Source organism: Poromitra crassiceps (genome assembly GCF_964638095.1).
Source record: "Poromitra crassiceps genome assembly, chromosome: 16".
Taxonomy (NCBI): Eukaryota; Metazoa; Chordata; class Actinopteri; order Beryciformes; family Melamphaidae; genus Poromitra; species Poromitra crassiceps.
Window position 1 is genome coordinate 790,001 of NC_139645.1, and position 16,518 is coordinate 806,518.

At 44.3% G+C, this 16,518-nt stretch overlaps 2 protein-coding genes across 2 annotated transcripts in view; both read right to left on the reverse strand.

The window, feature by feature from the left end:
- Nucleotides 1–2,134, reverse strand: part of LOC310791162 (uncharacterized protein) — a gene marked incomplete at its 5' end in the record, with an annotated part of 23,136 nt that extends 21,002 nt beyond the window's left edge. The window contains 2 exons of the mRNA XM_083652855.1: nucleotides 916–1,308; nucleotides 2,107–2,134. Coding sequence (XP_083508981.1) covers nucleotides 916–1,308; nucleotides 2,107–2,134 — 421 coding nt within the window. The remainder of the gene's footprint in view (nucleotides 1–915; nucleotides 1,309–2,106) is intronic.
- A 4,381-nt stretch (nucleotides 2,135–6,515) lies between these two features.
- LOC310791381 (cell surface A33 antigen-like) lies at nucleotides 6,516–15,082 on the reverse strand. The gene is made up of 7 exons (XM_083653073.1): nucleotides 14,942–15,082; nucleotides 13,439–13,605; nucleotides 12,360–12,573; nucleotides 11,802–11,966; nucleotides 10,789–10,905; nucleotides 9,876–10,005; nucleotides 6,516–8,347 (listed from the first exon to the last, which is right to left on the reverse strand). Exons 1-7 carry the CDS (start codon nucleotides 14,985–14,987, stop codon nucleotides 7,924–7,926), a joined length of 1,263 nt encoding a protein of 420 aa, XP_083509199.1. The 5' UTR covers nucleotides 14,988–15,082; the 3' UTR covers nucleotides 6,516–7,923.
- Between the last annotated feature and the right edge of the window lie 1,436 nt (nucleotides 15,083–16,518).

The following is a 16,518-nucleotide window of genomic DNA, read 5'->3' on the forward strand; positions in this document are numbered from 1 at the left end:
CACGGCTCTGCCACGACCTACATCCTCTCAGCCTCCTACCCACCCCTTGAATAGACCAGACCTGCACATCCAAAGCGTCAAGGCCGCGCCCCTTTTTGGAGGATAGAAAGAATGAATAGCGTTGTTGTGATGGTATTTTTGCCATGTTTTTAGCTAGCATAGACAAAATACCAATTCATTAATTTCGGGTTCAAGTGTTTTTTTTGGTTTGATAAACATGTCTACTAATTATTTTGCGACCTTGCTCTCGACCTGAACGGTGGAGATATATGAATAAATTAAAGTTGACTGGTCGGTCCTCATGTCCGTTCAGCCTGAGTCAAAGAGGATTTCCGCATTCCCCCAAAAAGGGGCGCGGTGCAGTGCGATGACGCGGTGCAGTTCTGGTGTATCCCGACTCTCTACCACCGTCCTATCCCTAGCCCCGCCCCCTCATGCCCTCCTATATGGCCCCTCTTCCCTAGCCCCGCCCCCTCATGCCCTCCTATATGGCCCCTCCTCCCTAGCCCCACCCCCTCATGCCCTCCTATCCCTATGGCCCCTCCTCCCTAGCCCCGCCCCCTCATGCCCTCCTATCCCTATGGCCCCTCCTCCCTAGCCCCGCCCCCTCATGCCCTCCTATCCCTATGGCCCCTCTTCCCTAGCCCCGCCCCCTCATGCCCTCCTATATGGCCCCTCTTCCCTAGCCCCGCCCCCTCATGCCCTCCTATATGGCCCCTCCTCCCTAGCCCCACCCCCTCATGCCCTCCTATCCCTATGGCCCCTCCTCCCTAGCCCCGCCCCCTCATGCCCTCCTATCCCTATGGCCCCTCCTCCCTAGCCCCGCCCCCTCATGCTACAAACAGACATATTGTGCTACAAACGGACACACGTCACACACATAAGATGAATCAGCACAGCCAGAAGGCCTCTTACTGTTGATGATGGAGATGTCTCTGTTCTTGTAGTACTCTGACAGCGTGATGGACGATCCGGAGATGGAGGCCACAGTGCGGACCGTCCTGCTGCTGTCGGCACAGTCCAGGTAGGAGGCGGTCCTCCCCGTCTCGTAACCGCCTCCCCCTGTCCCTCCTGTCGCCGCCCCCAGCCCGCCGCCCGGGGCCCCGCCCCCCCCCAGGCTGTCGGGGAAGCTGAAGGCGTCTCGCGTGCGGTCGCGGCAGTACGACTTGTAGACCCACTGCACTACCGGGGTCTGCGTGGACACGCTGGTGTAGTGGCACGGCAGCACCACCGACTGGAACAGAACGGCATAACGCTTCTCGTCTCTCACAAACACCTGGACCGCCCAGCAACAGGGAGGGAGGACGCCTGGGGAGGAGAGAGACAGGTAGAGAGATATATTGTGACCATGCAGGGCACATGCCTCGAGGCCCCCAGACCATCAGGGGCCAAAGCATTATGACTCCCGTGTGTTCAATGCATTTCAATTGTAATGTGCACCCAGGCCGGACTCTGACACACACTGACCTGCCTGAAGAAGTTAGACCATTTAAAGCAGGGAGACTCAACTTGCTTTGCCCGGGGGCCACTTTCGTGAAATGATAGAAGGCCAGGGGCCAGTTAAACAATCAATATACATTTTTCTGTAGCAGATTGTAGGTGTCAGACGGAGTTTAGTCTGACAATGTTGTGCACACCGGATAGTTACTTAGGTTAAGTACATACATAAGTGCCTGGGTAGCGAGCAGACGGCAGTATTTGACAATTTAGCAGCTAAATCATAGATTATTGAAAGATATTCCATATTCCAGACTGAAATGCTATAACAGAAGTGTGAGTATTGGCCAGAATTACATGAACATTTGGAAACTTATTCAGCGGGTATCTTGCATGTTGCGTTCAGGTGCACTGTAATTTTTTTTTTTTTTTTTTTTTTGCAATTCCATCGCGGGCCACACAGCCCGCGGCCCGCGGGCCGCCAGTTGAGTATCACTGATTTAGAGTGATTATGGTACCCAAGCCTCTATTGGCATCAGTGGCCATAAACCAGTGACCTATTGATTGTATATGAATGATACATTTAGTGAAATACTAATTACATTCTGGTGGGACAGGGAGTCTATACAGACATAATAGAAACTTTTTCAATACATTTCAACATTTAACCATTTTTCTGGTCCTTCATTCCCGCCATACTTTGCCTCTGAGACCCCAAGAAATGCCATCTTTCCTCCTGGATATTTGATGCATTTTGTATTGAAAGCAGAAAGTTTGGGCTGAGACAGAATGCAGTGAGGATCGTTCAAAAGTCTAAACACCAATGAGTCAGGGAGGCCATTTTGTTTGATGGGAGGAGTGGGATTATAACGAAAATATGATGGTTTTATTGACTAGAAATGTATATTATTATATTATATATTATACTATAGTGTAGCATGAGGCCAGTATGAAACATACTGTTAATCCATGGGAAGATGAACAGACAAGAGACGATAGGTTAATTGCAGTTTGTAAGACCTGCTAGCAACAGCATGTGCTGGTAATAAGTTGGAATGTGTCATCAGGGGGATTTGCTGGAGGAGAGAGGGAGTGACACCTGTTACTGTTTGCTTACTGTAAATATATCTGACACATCTAATACTCCCTTCATCCCACATCAGTTTCAGCTATGAATTTGGATGAAATCATGCCCACTTCCCACCTAGCTGGCTGGGTAAATATTTAAAATATTTCAAGGTGAAAACTTCCAAGAAAAGCTGCCCCCCTTTTTTTCCTTTTTCTCTTTGCTGTTTGGAACAAAGCGTTGTGCAGTTGGCAGCAAAGCCAGTGTGCAGAAAGCAGCCTGTATTGATTTAATTTGTTTTTTGAGTCAGATGTGCTCGCTAAAGCTGAGTTTTGAGTCAGATGTGCTCGCTAAAGCTGAGTTTTGAGTCAGATGTGCTTGCTAAAGCTGAGTTTTGAGTCAGATGTGCTCGCTAAAGCTGAGTTTTGAGTCAGATGTGCTCGCTAAAGCTGAGTTTTGAGTCAGATGTGTTGCTAAAGCTGAGTTTTGAGTCAGATGTGTTGCTAAAGCTGAGTTTTGAGTCAGATGTGCTTGCTAAAGCTGAGTTTTGATTCAGATGTGCTTGCTAAAGCTGAGTTTTGAGTCAGATGTGCTCGCTAAAGCTGAGTTTTGATTCAGATGTGCTCGCTAAAGCTGAGTTTTGAGTTAGATGTGCTCGCTAAAGCTGAGTTTTGAGTCAGATGTGCTCGCTAAAGCTGAGTTTTGAGTCCGATGTGCTCGCTAAAGCTGAGTTTTGAGTCAGATGTGCTCGCTAAAGCTGAGTTTTGAGTCAGATGTGCTCGCTAAAGCTGAGTTTTGAGTCAGATGTGCTCGCTAAAGCTGAGTTTTGAGTCAGATGTGCTCGCTAAAGCTGAGTTTTGAGTCAGATGTGTTGCTAAAGCTGAGTTTTGAGTCAGATGTGTTGCTAAAGCTGAGTTTTGAGTCAGATGTGTTGCTAAAGCTGAGTTTTGAGTCAGATGTGTTGCTAAAGCTGAGTTTTGAGTCAGATGTGTTGCTAAAGCTGAGTTGACTCAAGGTTGTTTTGGAGCTCCTGAAGCCGCACGACTCTGGGTCACATGACGACCAGGAGCTGGACACTGGAGAGGTGACCATGTGAGAAAACACACACACACACACACACACACACACACACACACACACACACACACACACACACACACACACACACACACACACACACACCCTGAAACATCTGTGTCCTGCTGTGTGTGTGTGTGTGTGTGTGTGTGTGTGTGTGTGTGTGTGTGTGTGTGTGTGTGTGTGTGTGTGTGTGTGTGTGTGTGTGTGTGTGTGTGTGTGTGTGTGTGTGTGTGTGTGTGTGTGTGTGTGTCCAGCAGTGGGAGGTTGCAGCTGAACTCTGTGTTCTGGACCAGAGAGCAGCGATGTGAGGGGGTCGCTTCACTTGAAGAATATTGTTTTCTTTCCATTACAGATTAAGGGTGTGCCTTCAATGGAACACACAGGCCTGCTGTCATGGAACTGATGGATTCCATCAAAACATCTCAACTCTCAAAGCACCAAACCAACAACTATGAAGGCAAGAGGAGCTCTTCTTGGTTCTTCATGTACAGTGCTGTGGAGAGAGAGGCTGACTGAGACATTACTGTGAGACTGTGTTGAGACAAACAGGCAGGCAGACAACAGGAATCCAGTGGGTTAAAACACAAATTTCCTAACATCATTCCAAATTCTAGGAATTGGAACCAAAAAAAAGCGCCAGGGTAAAGTTGGTGTTCCCAGGATCAGAGACTGCAGGAAATCCAGGCTTTATTAGTTTTCCTCCAGAGGAGAAAACAAAGGTAGAAGGCCTGCTGGGGCTGCGGGGGAGGTTGTTATTAATAGAATTCAATAGGCTACGTCTGGAGGAACTCATATTTGGATGTAACTGTTTGTCAGAAAAGGTTTAAGATGTTGAGTATTGATTGATTGATTGCTGCGCCTGCTTGATTATTGCCCTCTGGCGTCTGGCGGGGTTGTTTTGTGAGGAGACAGTATAAAACATTTGGTTCAATTTAGTTGAGGAGGCACAATGATTCTCCTGAACGCAACTCATAACTGATTAGATGAAGCTTCACAACATGAGCCCATACTTGGGTCTGGATCCAAATCTCCCTACTTGTTCTACTCTCATTTTGTATGGTTGGGTGTTGCTGTAAACACCTGTATAAACTGAATGATGTAGTAAACTGTTAAACCTGCTTAGAGCTGCTCCAACTGAAGTGAGACCTCCTAATCCACAACCCCCAGTGCTTCTCCTCGGATCACTCACACATGACTGGATACAATGGAACAGTTGGCTACAGCCCAGCTAATGAAGCCATATTATAGCTACACCCCGACACTGTTCACATTCTTGGTTACTTTCATACTTTTTGGCTTAATTTTCAACACAACATTTCAAATCATCTTGATTTGGCAGTGTAGAAAGGACTTTGATCTAGCCTCTCAATACATTGATATTATCCCTGGGACTGGGGTGTGTGTGTGGGGGGGGGGGGGGGGGGGGGGGGGGGGGACTGGCCTAAATAGCCTATATAGCCTATTTCTAATATATTATTTCTTATCACTTCTAAATGCATAAGCAAGCTTTATAATAAATGTGTGTCTAAATACATCTGTGTCTATAGCCTATAAGTTGGTCTAAAAGACTCCAAACTGAAACTTTCGGATGTAAGAACCTGTTACGCACGTACACAGTCAGAGTGGACTAGAGAGGTTGTTGTTCTGTGTTCAACATACCTGCGAGGCAAAGAAGAACAATCCACCGTCTCAGCATCAAACACATTTTCCAAATCCGACCGATGAATTGAATCAAAGTTCTGATTCACATCCTCTTCTTCTCTCTGTCTCTGCCCCGTGGACTCCGTTACTGCTCCGCGCTTCCACAGAGAATAGGAGTGTTCAGTGTTGTTGCAGATAACGGGACTCCGGAGTGTGGGACTAGTGTCAAGCCCGATAGAATAAAACCTATCACTTCCGGTGACATCTTTCAAAATAAGGTAGGTAGGTAAAATCTCTCGACTGAATTTAATACGTTTTAAATTCAAATACAGATGACTCCGCGTTGTATTTTGACGAGAAACAAGAGGGTGAAACTGCGGTGAGGCGGGGACGGAGGAGGGTGGAGCACAGATTTTGTGACAGACCATGCTTTTATTTTGAAGACTATGACTACCGGGAGTGTGCTGTACGAGTCTGTCTGTCTGACTTGACGCAGCTGGGAGTGGGGGGCGCGACTCTGGTCCTGCCGAGAGACAATGGATGGTGTCGCTGGGTGATGGAGGGAAGGGAGCAGGCCGGGGGTGGAGGCTGTAGGGTAGCCTATGCTATGCTGCACTGCAGCATGGTTGTAGGCCCGCTACTTAATGGTGAAAAGGAACCTGCGGTAGACTAACGCACTTGCCAGGCAACATTAACGCTTACCCCACCCCCAAATAAACCCAATGCATGTTGTTTTTAAATCATATGATAAACATCAGAAGTTGTGATTTTTTTTAAATCACCATAACTTCTAAAACTGATTTTGTAACGACTATAACATCCACAATTTGCACTAGCAAGGGAGAAGGCATAAAGACTGCTTAATTGGTTGAGTCTTGCGATGCAGCATCGCCATCTAGTGTTCAGCACAGCTGCAACAAATTAAAACGTAAAAAAACCCAAAGATTGTTTTTTTCTTTCTGCGTGTGCATCTGTGTCTGTATCACCCCCCCCCCCCCCAATAAAAAAGAAAACCCCGAATAACATAATTGCCAATGCTAAAATAACAGCTTATACATTTTCCAATTACATTGCACTTCATATCCAACGGAAATCAGTGAGATTCAGAAAATAAGACATGCTAACAAAAGGGTGATTTTGGCAAAGGACATTAGCTGCTTTGACTGGTTCCCCTTTTTGGCAAGCTGTTGTCTGTCTGTCCTGTGGTTCAGAGGAGGAAGACTAAACTGATCCACTGTCCTCATAGGAATACATGCAACTTATACAACACAAAATGAAAAGTACAGGAAAATTAGAAGCTTAAAAATAACTTTTATTCTCATTATTTCATGTTCCAATATTAGAAAACACACCAATTATCCTTTGTCCACAGCAGCCATTTTGTGTCTAAAAGGCAGGGCAAGCACAGGTGCAACCCACACACTAATGAGGGGTTCCAACTTCCAATCCATTCAGGTGTCCTTGTGTTGGGGTCCCCATTAATGTTGTGTTTAACCCTTAACCTGGCGCTGCCAGATACCACCCCCATCTGGGCAGGTTAGTTCACCCTGCCATTTAGACACAAAATTGCTGCTGTGAAAAAGGCCCATGGGGCCCCACCAGGCCTTTAGGGTGCAGCACTGAATTCATTCTTTTTAAAAATAGACAAGAAAAATAATATTCCCCCCACTAAAACACGCCCCCCCCCCCCCCCCCCACACACACACACACACACACACACGCCCTTAGCTATGGATGCCACATATTTCCAAAGAGCACCCATGGACCCCATGTTCCATCAAAAAAAAAATATATAGTATTATGTAAGAATTAAAACATATCATGATAAAAACATACTGAAGCCCACTTCTTTATACAGAGGTATTGGCTTCAGTGCATTGCAAAAACTAACAAACAAAAAACAAACAAACAAAAAACTACCACCCATTCCACCCCTAGAACAGAAGCCATCTTGAAACAAACACTGAAAGCAACAAACTGACATTATGCCATACTGACATAATGTCAACGTATTGTTTAAGCAACACAACAAAAAAGAAGCCAAACCTGAATGTCTGTGGTTCAGCCAGATGTCTTTCACAACCACCTCTGATGTAAATATCAACCCTAAAAAAAATGTCTCCTGTATATCAGAGAAAGATACACGGTCAGTTTTGATAGTTTGACAGCAGGTAGGCCTTTGCGTTTTTTAATCTGGCTCGTTTTGGCTAACTGACAACTCATTGAAGAGACCCAGACAAGGCAGTAGCAGTGTACCATGAAGCTGATTCACCTGGTTCCCATTTGAAACTCATGTCACAGTCGGAGTGGGGAAGTCTACCCAGATGACTGACTTGTGTTCAGTTACACCTATACTCAAATTAGCTATCAATCTCAGGAACAGAAACTACAATGACTGCTTCAGCAGGGAAGTGACTGTAGCTACTAGTTAGGTTACTGTACAGTGGGCCACACCTTATTACTTTAAAATGCCAACATATCCCTCCAGATTTTTCAAACATTCATTTCTAATAAAGCATTTCAGGGGGATCCATGAAATTGTAAATTTGTCCAATTCATAATATGAAGTTCCAGAACATTGCTCTGGGGAGAACTTCCTACCCTGAGTGATGACAACATTTCAAAATGGCTGCCATGGGAGTAAAGTTCGTGGAAACAAGGCAACAGAGGGAAGAAGGTTGTTGGTACAGGCTGGGGTCTTAATCGTCGTAATCCATCCTAGGTGGCTTGCTGGCCGGCACGGGCGGCGGTCTGTCGCGATCGCCGTCTTCGTACGGCTCGTCGTAGCGGTCGTCCCTGCGGTCAGCGTAGCGGCGCTCGTCGTCGTAGCGGCGGTCATCGTCGTATCGCTCGTTGCGGTCCTTGGGCTTGTCGCGCCGGTCGTCGTAGTCGCTGCGCCGATCGTCGTAGTCGCTGCGCCGGTCGTCGTAGTCGCTGCGCCGGTCGTCGTAGTCGCTGCGCCGGTCGTACTCCCGCTCACTCTGCTCCTCATAGCGGTCGCGGCGATCCGGGGGGCTCCTCACACTGGAGTCGTCGTCGCTTCGGACATCGTCCTGCGTTTCCTCTTGCCTCTCGCCGTTTCGCATTGGCTCTTTTTCAGTGAGCTCTCCATCCTCACGGACCCTGAAGAGAGCGCACATCGGTCAGATGGAGGGTTACAGTATGTGTCTTTAACTTCGTCACACACCCGACATAACACCAAGTGATCGGGGACGGCTTGTGCAACTGGGGACAAAAGCAGTGTCCCCAGTTGGTAAAAATATTATTTTGGGGTCAGTGGTTGCTTTACAATGAGGAGGTGCATTCACACATTCACACACCGATGGCGGCAAGCTACCACACAGGGTGCTGGCACAGCCATCGGGAGCAATTTAGGGTTCAGTGTCTTGTCCAAGGACACTTCCACACATGCAGACTGGAGGACACTGACCTTCACCCACTCTAGAGCTTCATCCATGCCTCTGACTCTGTGTGGAAAAGCCATGGATGAAGGTCAGAGCGGGTGTTCTTGGTGATGTAAGCGGAACCGAAGATCTTGGCAGACCCAACTGCGAAAGTGGGTTTCAACCCCCTAGAGGGCACTCTCAATTATAATTATAGTGTTTAGAATTCTAACAGTTTACTCTCAAATGTGGAGATTTTGCCCAGAATCCTTCAGCAACACTACCCAAAAGCCATAGACATTGGTTTACAGCTGGAAAAATGTGTTTTAAGGTTTATTTACCATTTAAGGTCAGGGTTAGGTTTAGGTAAGTCTCCAGGGGAATGCATGTAAGTCTATGTAAATACCCCAAAAGTGACTGTGTGTGTATGCATGTACGTACGTACGTGTGTGCGTGTGTGTGTGCTAGGGGTGGGAATCACCAGATGCCCACGATACGATACTGAAACGATACTTGAGTCACGATACGATAGTATTGCGATACTGCGATATTTTCGATATTGCGATATATCGATATTGCGATATATTGAATATTGCGATATTTCGATATATTGCGATTTCTTACTTTTTCAACTGCAAATGATGTCCCCAAAGGAAAACTTTGTCAACATCTGGTTTATATAAGAACAATTTTTCAGTCTGTACATCTGACTTCAACCATTTTATTGCAGCAACATTGTCAAGTAGACAGACCAACAACTTTCATAAAGTCATGTCATAGTTGCATGCACCTGACAAACTCAACTGTTTGTTACAGTCTACTTACAGTCCACCTTAACTGGATGTGTGTGTGGACTACTGTACTTATGTAGTTTTTGCAACTTCACTTCACTTACACAAAACATTTTGTGCAGCCCATTCAGTAACTGGGGAATTTGTAAATGACTGTTATGACAAAACTGTTACTGTTAAAACAAAATGAAAATATGCTACCGTTTGTTTACTGCTGGCCTTGGAACTAAAGTTTATAGTAGCCCGGTGGCATGGCATGGCCTGCAAAAAAAAAAAAAAAAAAAAAAATTTTTTTTTTTTTTTTGCAATATCGATACTTGGCGTCCAAATATCGATACAATATCGTCAGGCAAAATATCGCGATACTGTGGTGTATCGATTTTTTCCCCCACCCCTAGTGTGTGCGTGCATGTGCGTGTGTGTGTGTGTGTGTGCGTGCGTGTGTGTGAGAGAGAGAGAGAGAGAGAGAGACGGTACCCCATGGTGTATTCCTCCTCTGTGTTCTTCTTCTTGCGACAGCAGCAACAATAGACGATGATGATGATGATGATCAAAGCTGCCACGACACCGCCGATGATCCCCGCAGTGGAGCCGATGTTGTAGGAAGCTGCAGGACGGAACGGGACAGAACACAGGATGGATCAGCAGGTCATGTGACAGAACACAAGATGGATCAGCAGGTCATGTGACAGAACACAAGATGGATCAGCATGTCATGTGTATGATGAAGAAAGAAGTAATGGATGGAAAACAAGTGAAATGACACCACTGTATAATTCTACACAAGTACAAGCTGCTCAGTTTTGACAGCTTCATTAAGTTTTCGTTTGTCAAATTGATTTTTAAATGTGTGAATAATCTCGTCCAAGCCGTACTTTCACCATATGTCACAAAAATAAACAGCAACAGAATTGCCACAAGGGGATCAGCGAATGGCAATTGTAGAGCGGCCCAACGCAAAACTACCTTCGGTCAGTCATCCTTTTCAGTAAAAGGGAAACACACACATGTGGAATTCCCTACCAACAGAAATAAAAATGCAAACTAATCTGAAAAGCTTTAATGAAAAGGTGAAACACTGGCTGAAGCAAAATCAAACCTGCGACCATTGATCACTGATGTAGTTGCGTAATTCTACTGTAAATTTTGTATGATCGTGTCACAATTTTTATGTTTGCACTTTGTTGATTATGTCTTTTATTAGAAAAGCCTACCCAGGGACAGGGATTGCAAATTAGCCTTGGCTAGATATCCTATATGCATCGCATATGTTTCATGTTACTGTAACTTGTTACAATGTTGTCTTGCATTGTCCCTGACAAATAAACAAAGTGAAGTTAAGTGGTAAAAATATTCTCATTATAAATACTATATCCCCAGTTGGTCTCACGTGGCATGACGGTCAGGGTGAGGTTGCAGGACGCAGAGCGGATCTTGTTTTCGGAGGTGCAGGTGTAGTATCCTGATGTGTCTTTGGTGATATTGTAAAGAGACAGGATACCTCCCTCTGAAACACACACACACACACACACACACACACACACACGTCACTTATATATATCGCTCTTGCTGTGATGTCATGCTTTATCGTATATTGAAGGATTACATTCTCCTCTAGCCCATTGATACCTGATGCAGCATTTGTGTGCATATCCCTTTAAGACCGCGGTCTTAAAGGGATATGCACACAAATGGGGGATATACACGCAAATGCTGCATCACGTTTTAAAGGGCTAGAGGCCTTGATCAAATACGATATCTCTTGTTCTTATGAAGCCCGTTGAAAATGCACAGAAACTCTTTTCACACACAAACCCTGAATAACATGGTGCTAATCTCTTTCTTTCTTGATGTGCATTGCATCCTGTGTGACCATTTAGGCCTGAAACTAACATTTTCATCATCAATTAATCTATTGATCCCCCCCCCCCCCCAAGTAATCAATTAATCATGTACTCTATAAAATGTCAAAAGTAATGACAAATACCCATCACAAAATACCAGAGATCAAAGTGAGTCTTCAGATTGTTTACTTAGTCTGACCAGCAGCCCCAAAAACCCAAAGTATTCATTTGATATTGATATGAAAAGGAGAAAAGCAGCAACTCTTAGCATTACATTTACATTGCTAATGTAACTCTTAGCATTTGTGATGCTCTAACCAGCAAATGCTTGGCATGTATACTTGATAAATTACTAAAATGATTAATTGATGATCAGAATTAGAATACATTTTCTGTCATTTGACTAATCGCTTCAGCAGTATTCACACCCGACCCGCACACTCCACTTCTGTGTGGACTGCTGCCCTATGATGGCATGGAAAGCAACCATGCTGTATTTACATTCTGTGTTGAACATTGACACCTGACAGATGGTGAAAGGGGTTCTGTTGAAACTTACTGTCGGTGGTCCTGGGGTCTGGACCACGAAGAGCTTTCCTGACATCCCGACTCTGCCACTTGTACGTGGGAGGCGGGGAGCCCTCCTCAGACACACAGGTCAGGTTGATGTTCTGGCCGTACTCGGCCTTACCCTGGATCGCACAGATGGGTGTAGATGGAGCCACTAGGACAAAAATGAATGTCATCAGTTTCTCTAGATCATATTTTTCCATGAAAAAGAGACGCCGAGTGAGAAAATGATTTTTTTATTTTCTAGTTTTAGCATTTTTTATTTTTACAATTATTTGCCATTTTTTACATTCAGTTGTCACCTCATTATCTTGTGATATCAACTGCCATAACTCGCACAACACAGAACACAGTTTAATACAGAAAACAGATTGAGTTTAACCATCAATAATAATAATAATACATTCGATTTATATAGCCCTTTTCTAAATACTCAAAGTCACTTTACACACAATAACAATATACAATATATATTACTACTGAAAATAAATAGAGACTCAGATCCCCCGCCCCACTGGGGGGCAGTGTGTATAAAGCAGGCTCTTACCCAGCACCACCAGACGTGTGGTGGCAGCAGGAATTCCCTCGTCGTCTCCTGGAATCAGGAGACGACACTCAAACTGCTTGTTGTCTAACAGTGTGATGGAGGACAGCCTCAGGTTGACTTTTCCTTTGGCGATGTCCTTGTCCAGCGACACTCGGCCTTCATACTTGGGCGGGATGTCAGTTTTACCGGTGGAATAGTGCGTGATGACAGTCGACTGTTCAACAAGATGGATGATAGAAGAGAAGAGACGGAAGAAAATAAAGTTATCTCAGTGTCGCGAAATAAGATAAAGCCCGTTATTACTCCTCCCAGAGTTAGGGGCGCTGTGCACTGCAGCCAGGCACAGTGTCCTGGGATACAGTGTCCTCCTGGGATGAGGTCAGAGGTTATAAAAGCTTGCCTCGGTCTCTTGTTCAGGGTAATTTGCAAGCTCAAGGAACAGGGGTCGTAGCTGTAACGATCCGGATCCGTTTACACTTGTGTTTTCTGTAAATAAATCATTGTTACAACTTTAACGCTAGTATATTGGACTTATTTAAGGGTAAATTAAACTTCTCACTGGGTCCACTCTAGGTTGAAGAGCTCTACCAACTTGCTCCTGTAGAGTGAAAGGCACTCTTCAGTCACTCTCCCCTCAAATAGGGCTGACTCAAGTTGGCTCAGACCCAGTTATGAAGAAACCATGAGACCACATCAGCCTTGTGGACACAGGGCTTCTCTGGTGGCTAGCTACCCCCACGCCTGATGACCACGAGGCTAGGAAGAGGGACAGGCCCCGCCCATTCCCGTCTAACTAGATTTTCCGCCATTTTAATGTTGTCCAAAAAAGTTTTTTCGCTACTCCTACAAATGATGTCCAATCTTCACAAACCACAACACACAACATGTGTGAACTATCCTGCACAATACCTCTTTTGCCACTTCTGAAACTCCACAGCATTTTGATATAATTGACTTAAATTGTTTTGTGGGTGGAGCCTATTTCACAAAAACCATCATGTCTGATGCTAACCAAACTTGGTACAGGTATGCAGGGATGTAGCTACTCTTGAGGTGAGAGAATTTTGTGTGTGTCTGACCTCCTTAGCCCCAACTTTTTCTGCCTCAGACGACCAGGTGACGATGACCAACTCGTTGACGAGATTCTTGGATGTGAAGCTGCATGGCAGAGTGATGTTGTCGCCTCGGGCAAACTCATACTCCTTCTGCGGGATGCTGACCTGGATGCCCGCAGCTAATGACAATACTAAAGACAGCAAACACATTTCCATTTCAAACAACACATTATGGTAAACGATGCATGGTTGCTGGTATACATATAGTAATACAAAGATGGCACTTTATAACAACCAACATTAATAAATACCAACATTAATAAATGGCAAATTAATAGTTAATTTAACTTTAGTTTATACTGTTAACAAACAATGAAATGATAAAACAAATTATATTATTATTATTATTAATGTTTACACAGTGTCTATTAACAATTTACAAAGAAACATCAGTTGCAACTTTATAATAGCCATCCAAATAATGTAATTATTATGAATTAATTAATGATTATAGATCTGGCTATTATAAAGTGCAACTGGTGTTTTTAATGCTTTGTAAATTGTTACTGGGTCAACATTATATCAACCCATTGCTCATTACATCCAACTATTAATTAAATTTTAATTAACCAATTTAGGCTACCACTGATTAATGATGGTTATAGTTTAAAAAAAACGTGTTTCAGGCGGTGGCTGCTTCCGCATCCAACCCCCCCCCCCCCACACACACACACACACACACACACACACACACACACACACACACACACACACACACACACACACACACACACACACACACACAGGTTTGTAGCTCTTATTGCATTTAAAAATAGCCTATTGGATGTTTCATAATTTCTTGGAAAAGAAAAAACGATGACAGCCTATAGACTCATTTCACAGCAACCTTTTGAGGTGGTAAAGCAGGAAATAACGCAGGTGTAATCATTAGCATTAATGAGGGCACCTGGCACTGGAACACCTCAACACAATGGAAGCATAATTAATGGTATTAGCTACAGCTGCTTTACTTCCTGCTTTCACCACCTCAAAGGGTTGCTGTGAAATGGGTCCATAGACCCGAGTCTGATTTGAAACACTGAATTTCTTCTATCCAATTTTTTTTTATCTTTTTGTCTTGTTGTCTTCAACATAGGCTATACTGATTATTAATATTATTAATATTAAAACTTGCCTCATAAATAGTGTTTAAAACAATATTTGCTCAATATTGGATAGGCCTAATTGCCTGTAGCTCATCATGGCAGCCTGTCAGATCAGATGCCATTGAAACAAAATTACCTAACATTAATATAAATGTTACTCCGTCACGTGGTCGCCTATATTTTAAAAGCTTTCCAAAGCCGATCTTTTCTTTTATGAAAGCTAAGGTAATCAAAGACAGAGACATCACAGGACATGCGAGTTTCAGAAGCTGAAGGTGCGCAAACAGGTGTGGCCCAGCCAGGCAGTCTAGAGCCGTAGGCTAATCCACACAAAGTGTAGCAAGTTACAGGAAAAACTCACCAAGACACAACAATGTCAGCGAGAACATCCTCTCCTCCATAGCCATGGTTGACTTCTACTCGACTTAACCCGCAATAATGACGACGTCGTTATGTATCAGCAATAGGCAAGTGAGAACCCGGGCGCGCCTGGACGGTGGATATTTGCATCGAAACCCGACTGTGATGCGCCCTGGGTGTGCGCCACTTCAGGATGAGTGACAGGTCTCTCCGCCAATGCCAGCGACCGTTGATTCTCCAGGTCACATTCTTATTCCGCCCCCTTGTCTTGTTGCAGCTTGCCTCATCCCACCGTAAAGACAGTCACACACAGTCACACCCCTCCTCTTGTTCAAGGCAACTAGGCTTCAGGAAGGTTTTGGCAACAGGAGCACTACCCTATATAGCCTACGTGCAGGCTACTCTTTGACGTTGCTGTTGTTGTTTTGCTTGTTTGTTTATTTGGCTATTTCCTGACAGGGGGCCTCTCACCAAAGAAATCAAAATCAATAGGCTAAGGTTTTGAAGTGAACGCTGCTGATGATGGTGTGTGTGTGTGTGTGTGTGTGTGTGTGTGTGTGTGTGTGTGTGTGTGTGTGTGTGTGTGTGTGTGTGTGTGTGTGTGTGTGTGTGTGTGTGTGTGTGTGTGTGTGTGTGTGTGTGTGTGTGTGTGTGTGTGTGTGTGTGTGTGTGTTTTTTTAATGGTTTATCTTCACTCTCTTTGAAGTTTAACTTGATGTTGAAAAAATCGGAGGGATTGTTTTATGAGTTTGACAAAAGCAAACGCCTCTCTGGGAGGTGGAACACAGGGAAGATGTGTGTTGTTGGAACACGAGGAGCCCTTTTGTCCAGTTAGACTGGTTTGACGAGTGCTTGTCATCCCCCCCCCCCCCTCCCCCCCACCACACACACACACACACACACACACACACACACACACACACACACACACACACACAGGTGGCACTGCAGCCTACTTGACCAAAGTGTATGTGAGAGAAAGAGTTAAGTAGTTAAGTTAACTACGGTTGTGCATATTATCTGATTGCAATGTTACATAGCTGTTTACACAGCTCCTTAGTATATATTTAATTGTAAGCATACTCATAAGCTAACTTATGTGTATTATATTTGAGTGCAAAGTTACACTTCTTTATTCTCCTATATCTTTAACTGTACGCACATTTTTGCTTTTGTTTTTGTTTTCATTTGACACTTGCTTTGGCAACAATGTATAGGCTACGTATGTTTCTCATGCCAATAAAGCCCCTTTGAATTGAATTGAATTGAAAGAGAGAAGATTTCAAGATTTCAAGAATAAGCCTATGTCTATATTTACAATTGTAGACTTTGTATTTACTTATTTGACTTGAGTGTCTCTAAAACATTGTCTGCATTGTGTGGGTCTGTCTCTCACTGAGCTGGCTGTGACTCGGCCTTGGCTTGTGTTGTAGCGCCCTTCAGTGGATGTGGCTGGGAAATTATGTTGAAATAATCCTGTTTACAAATGCTCCCATATCACTAGAACCTGGTGCCTATAGGCTAGTGTGTGATAGCTGCTGTTTCCTTTAAGAACAAATATCAAAAAAGAGAAAAAGG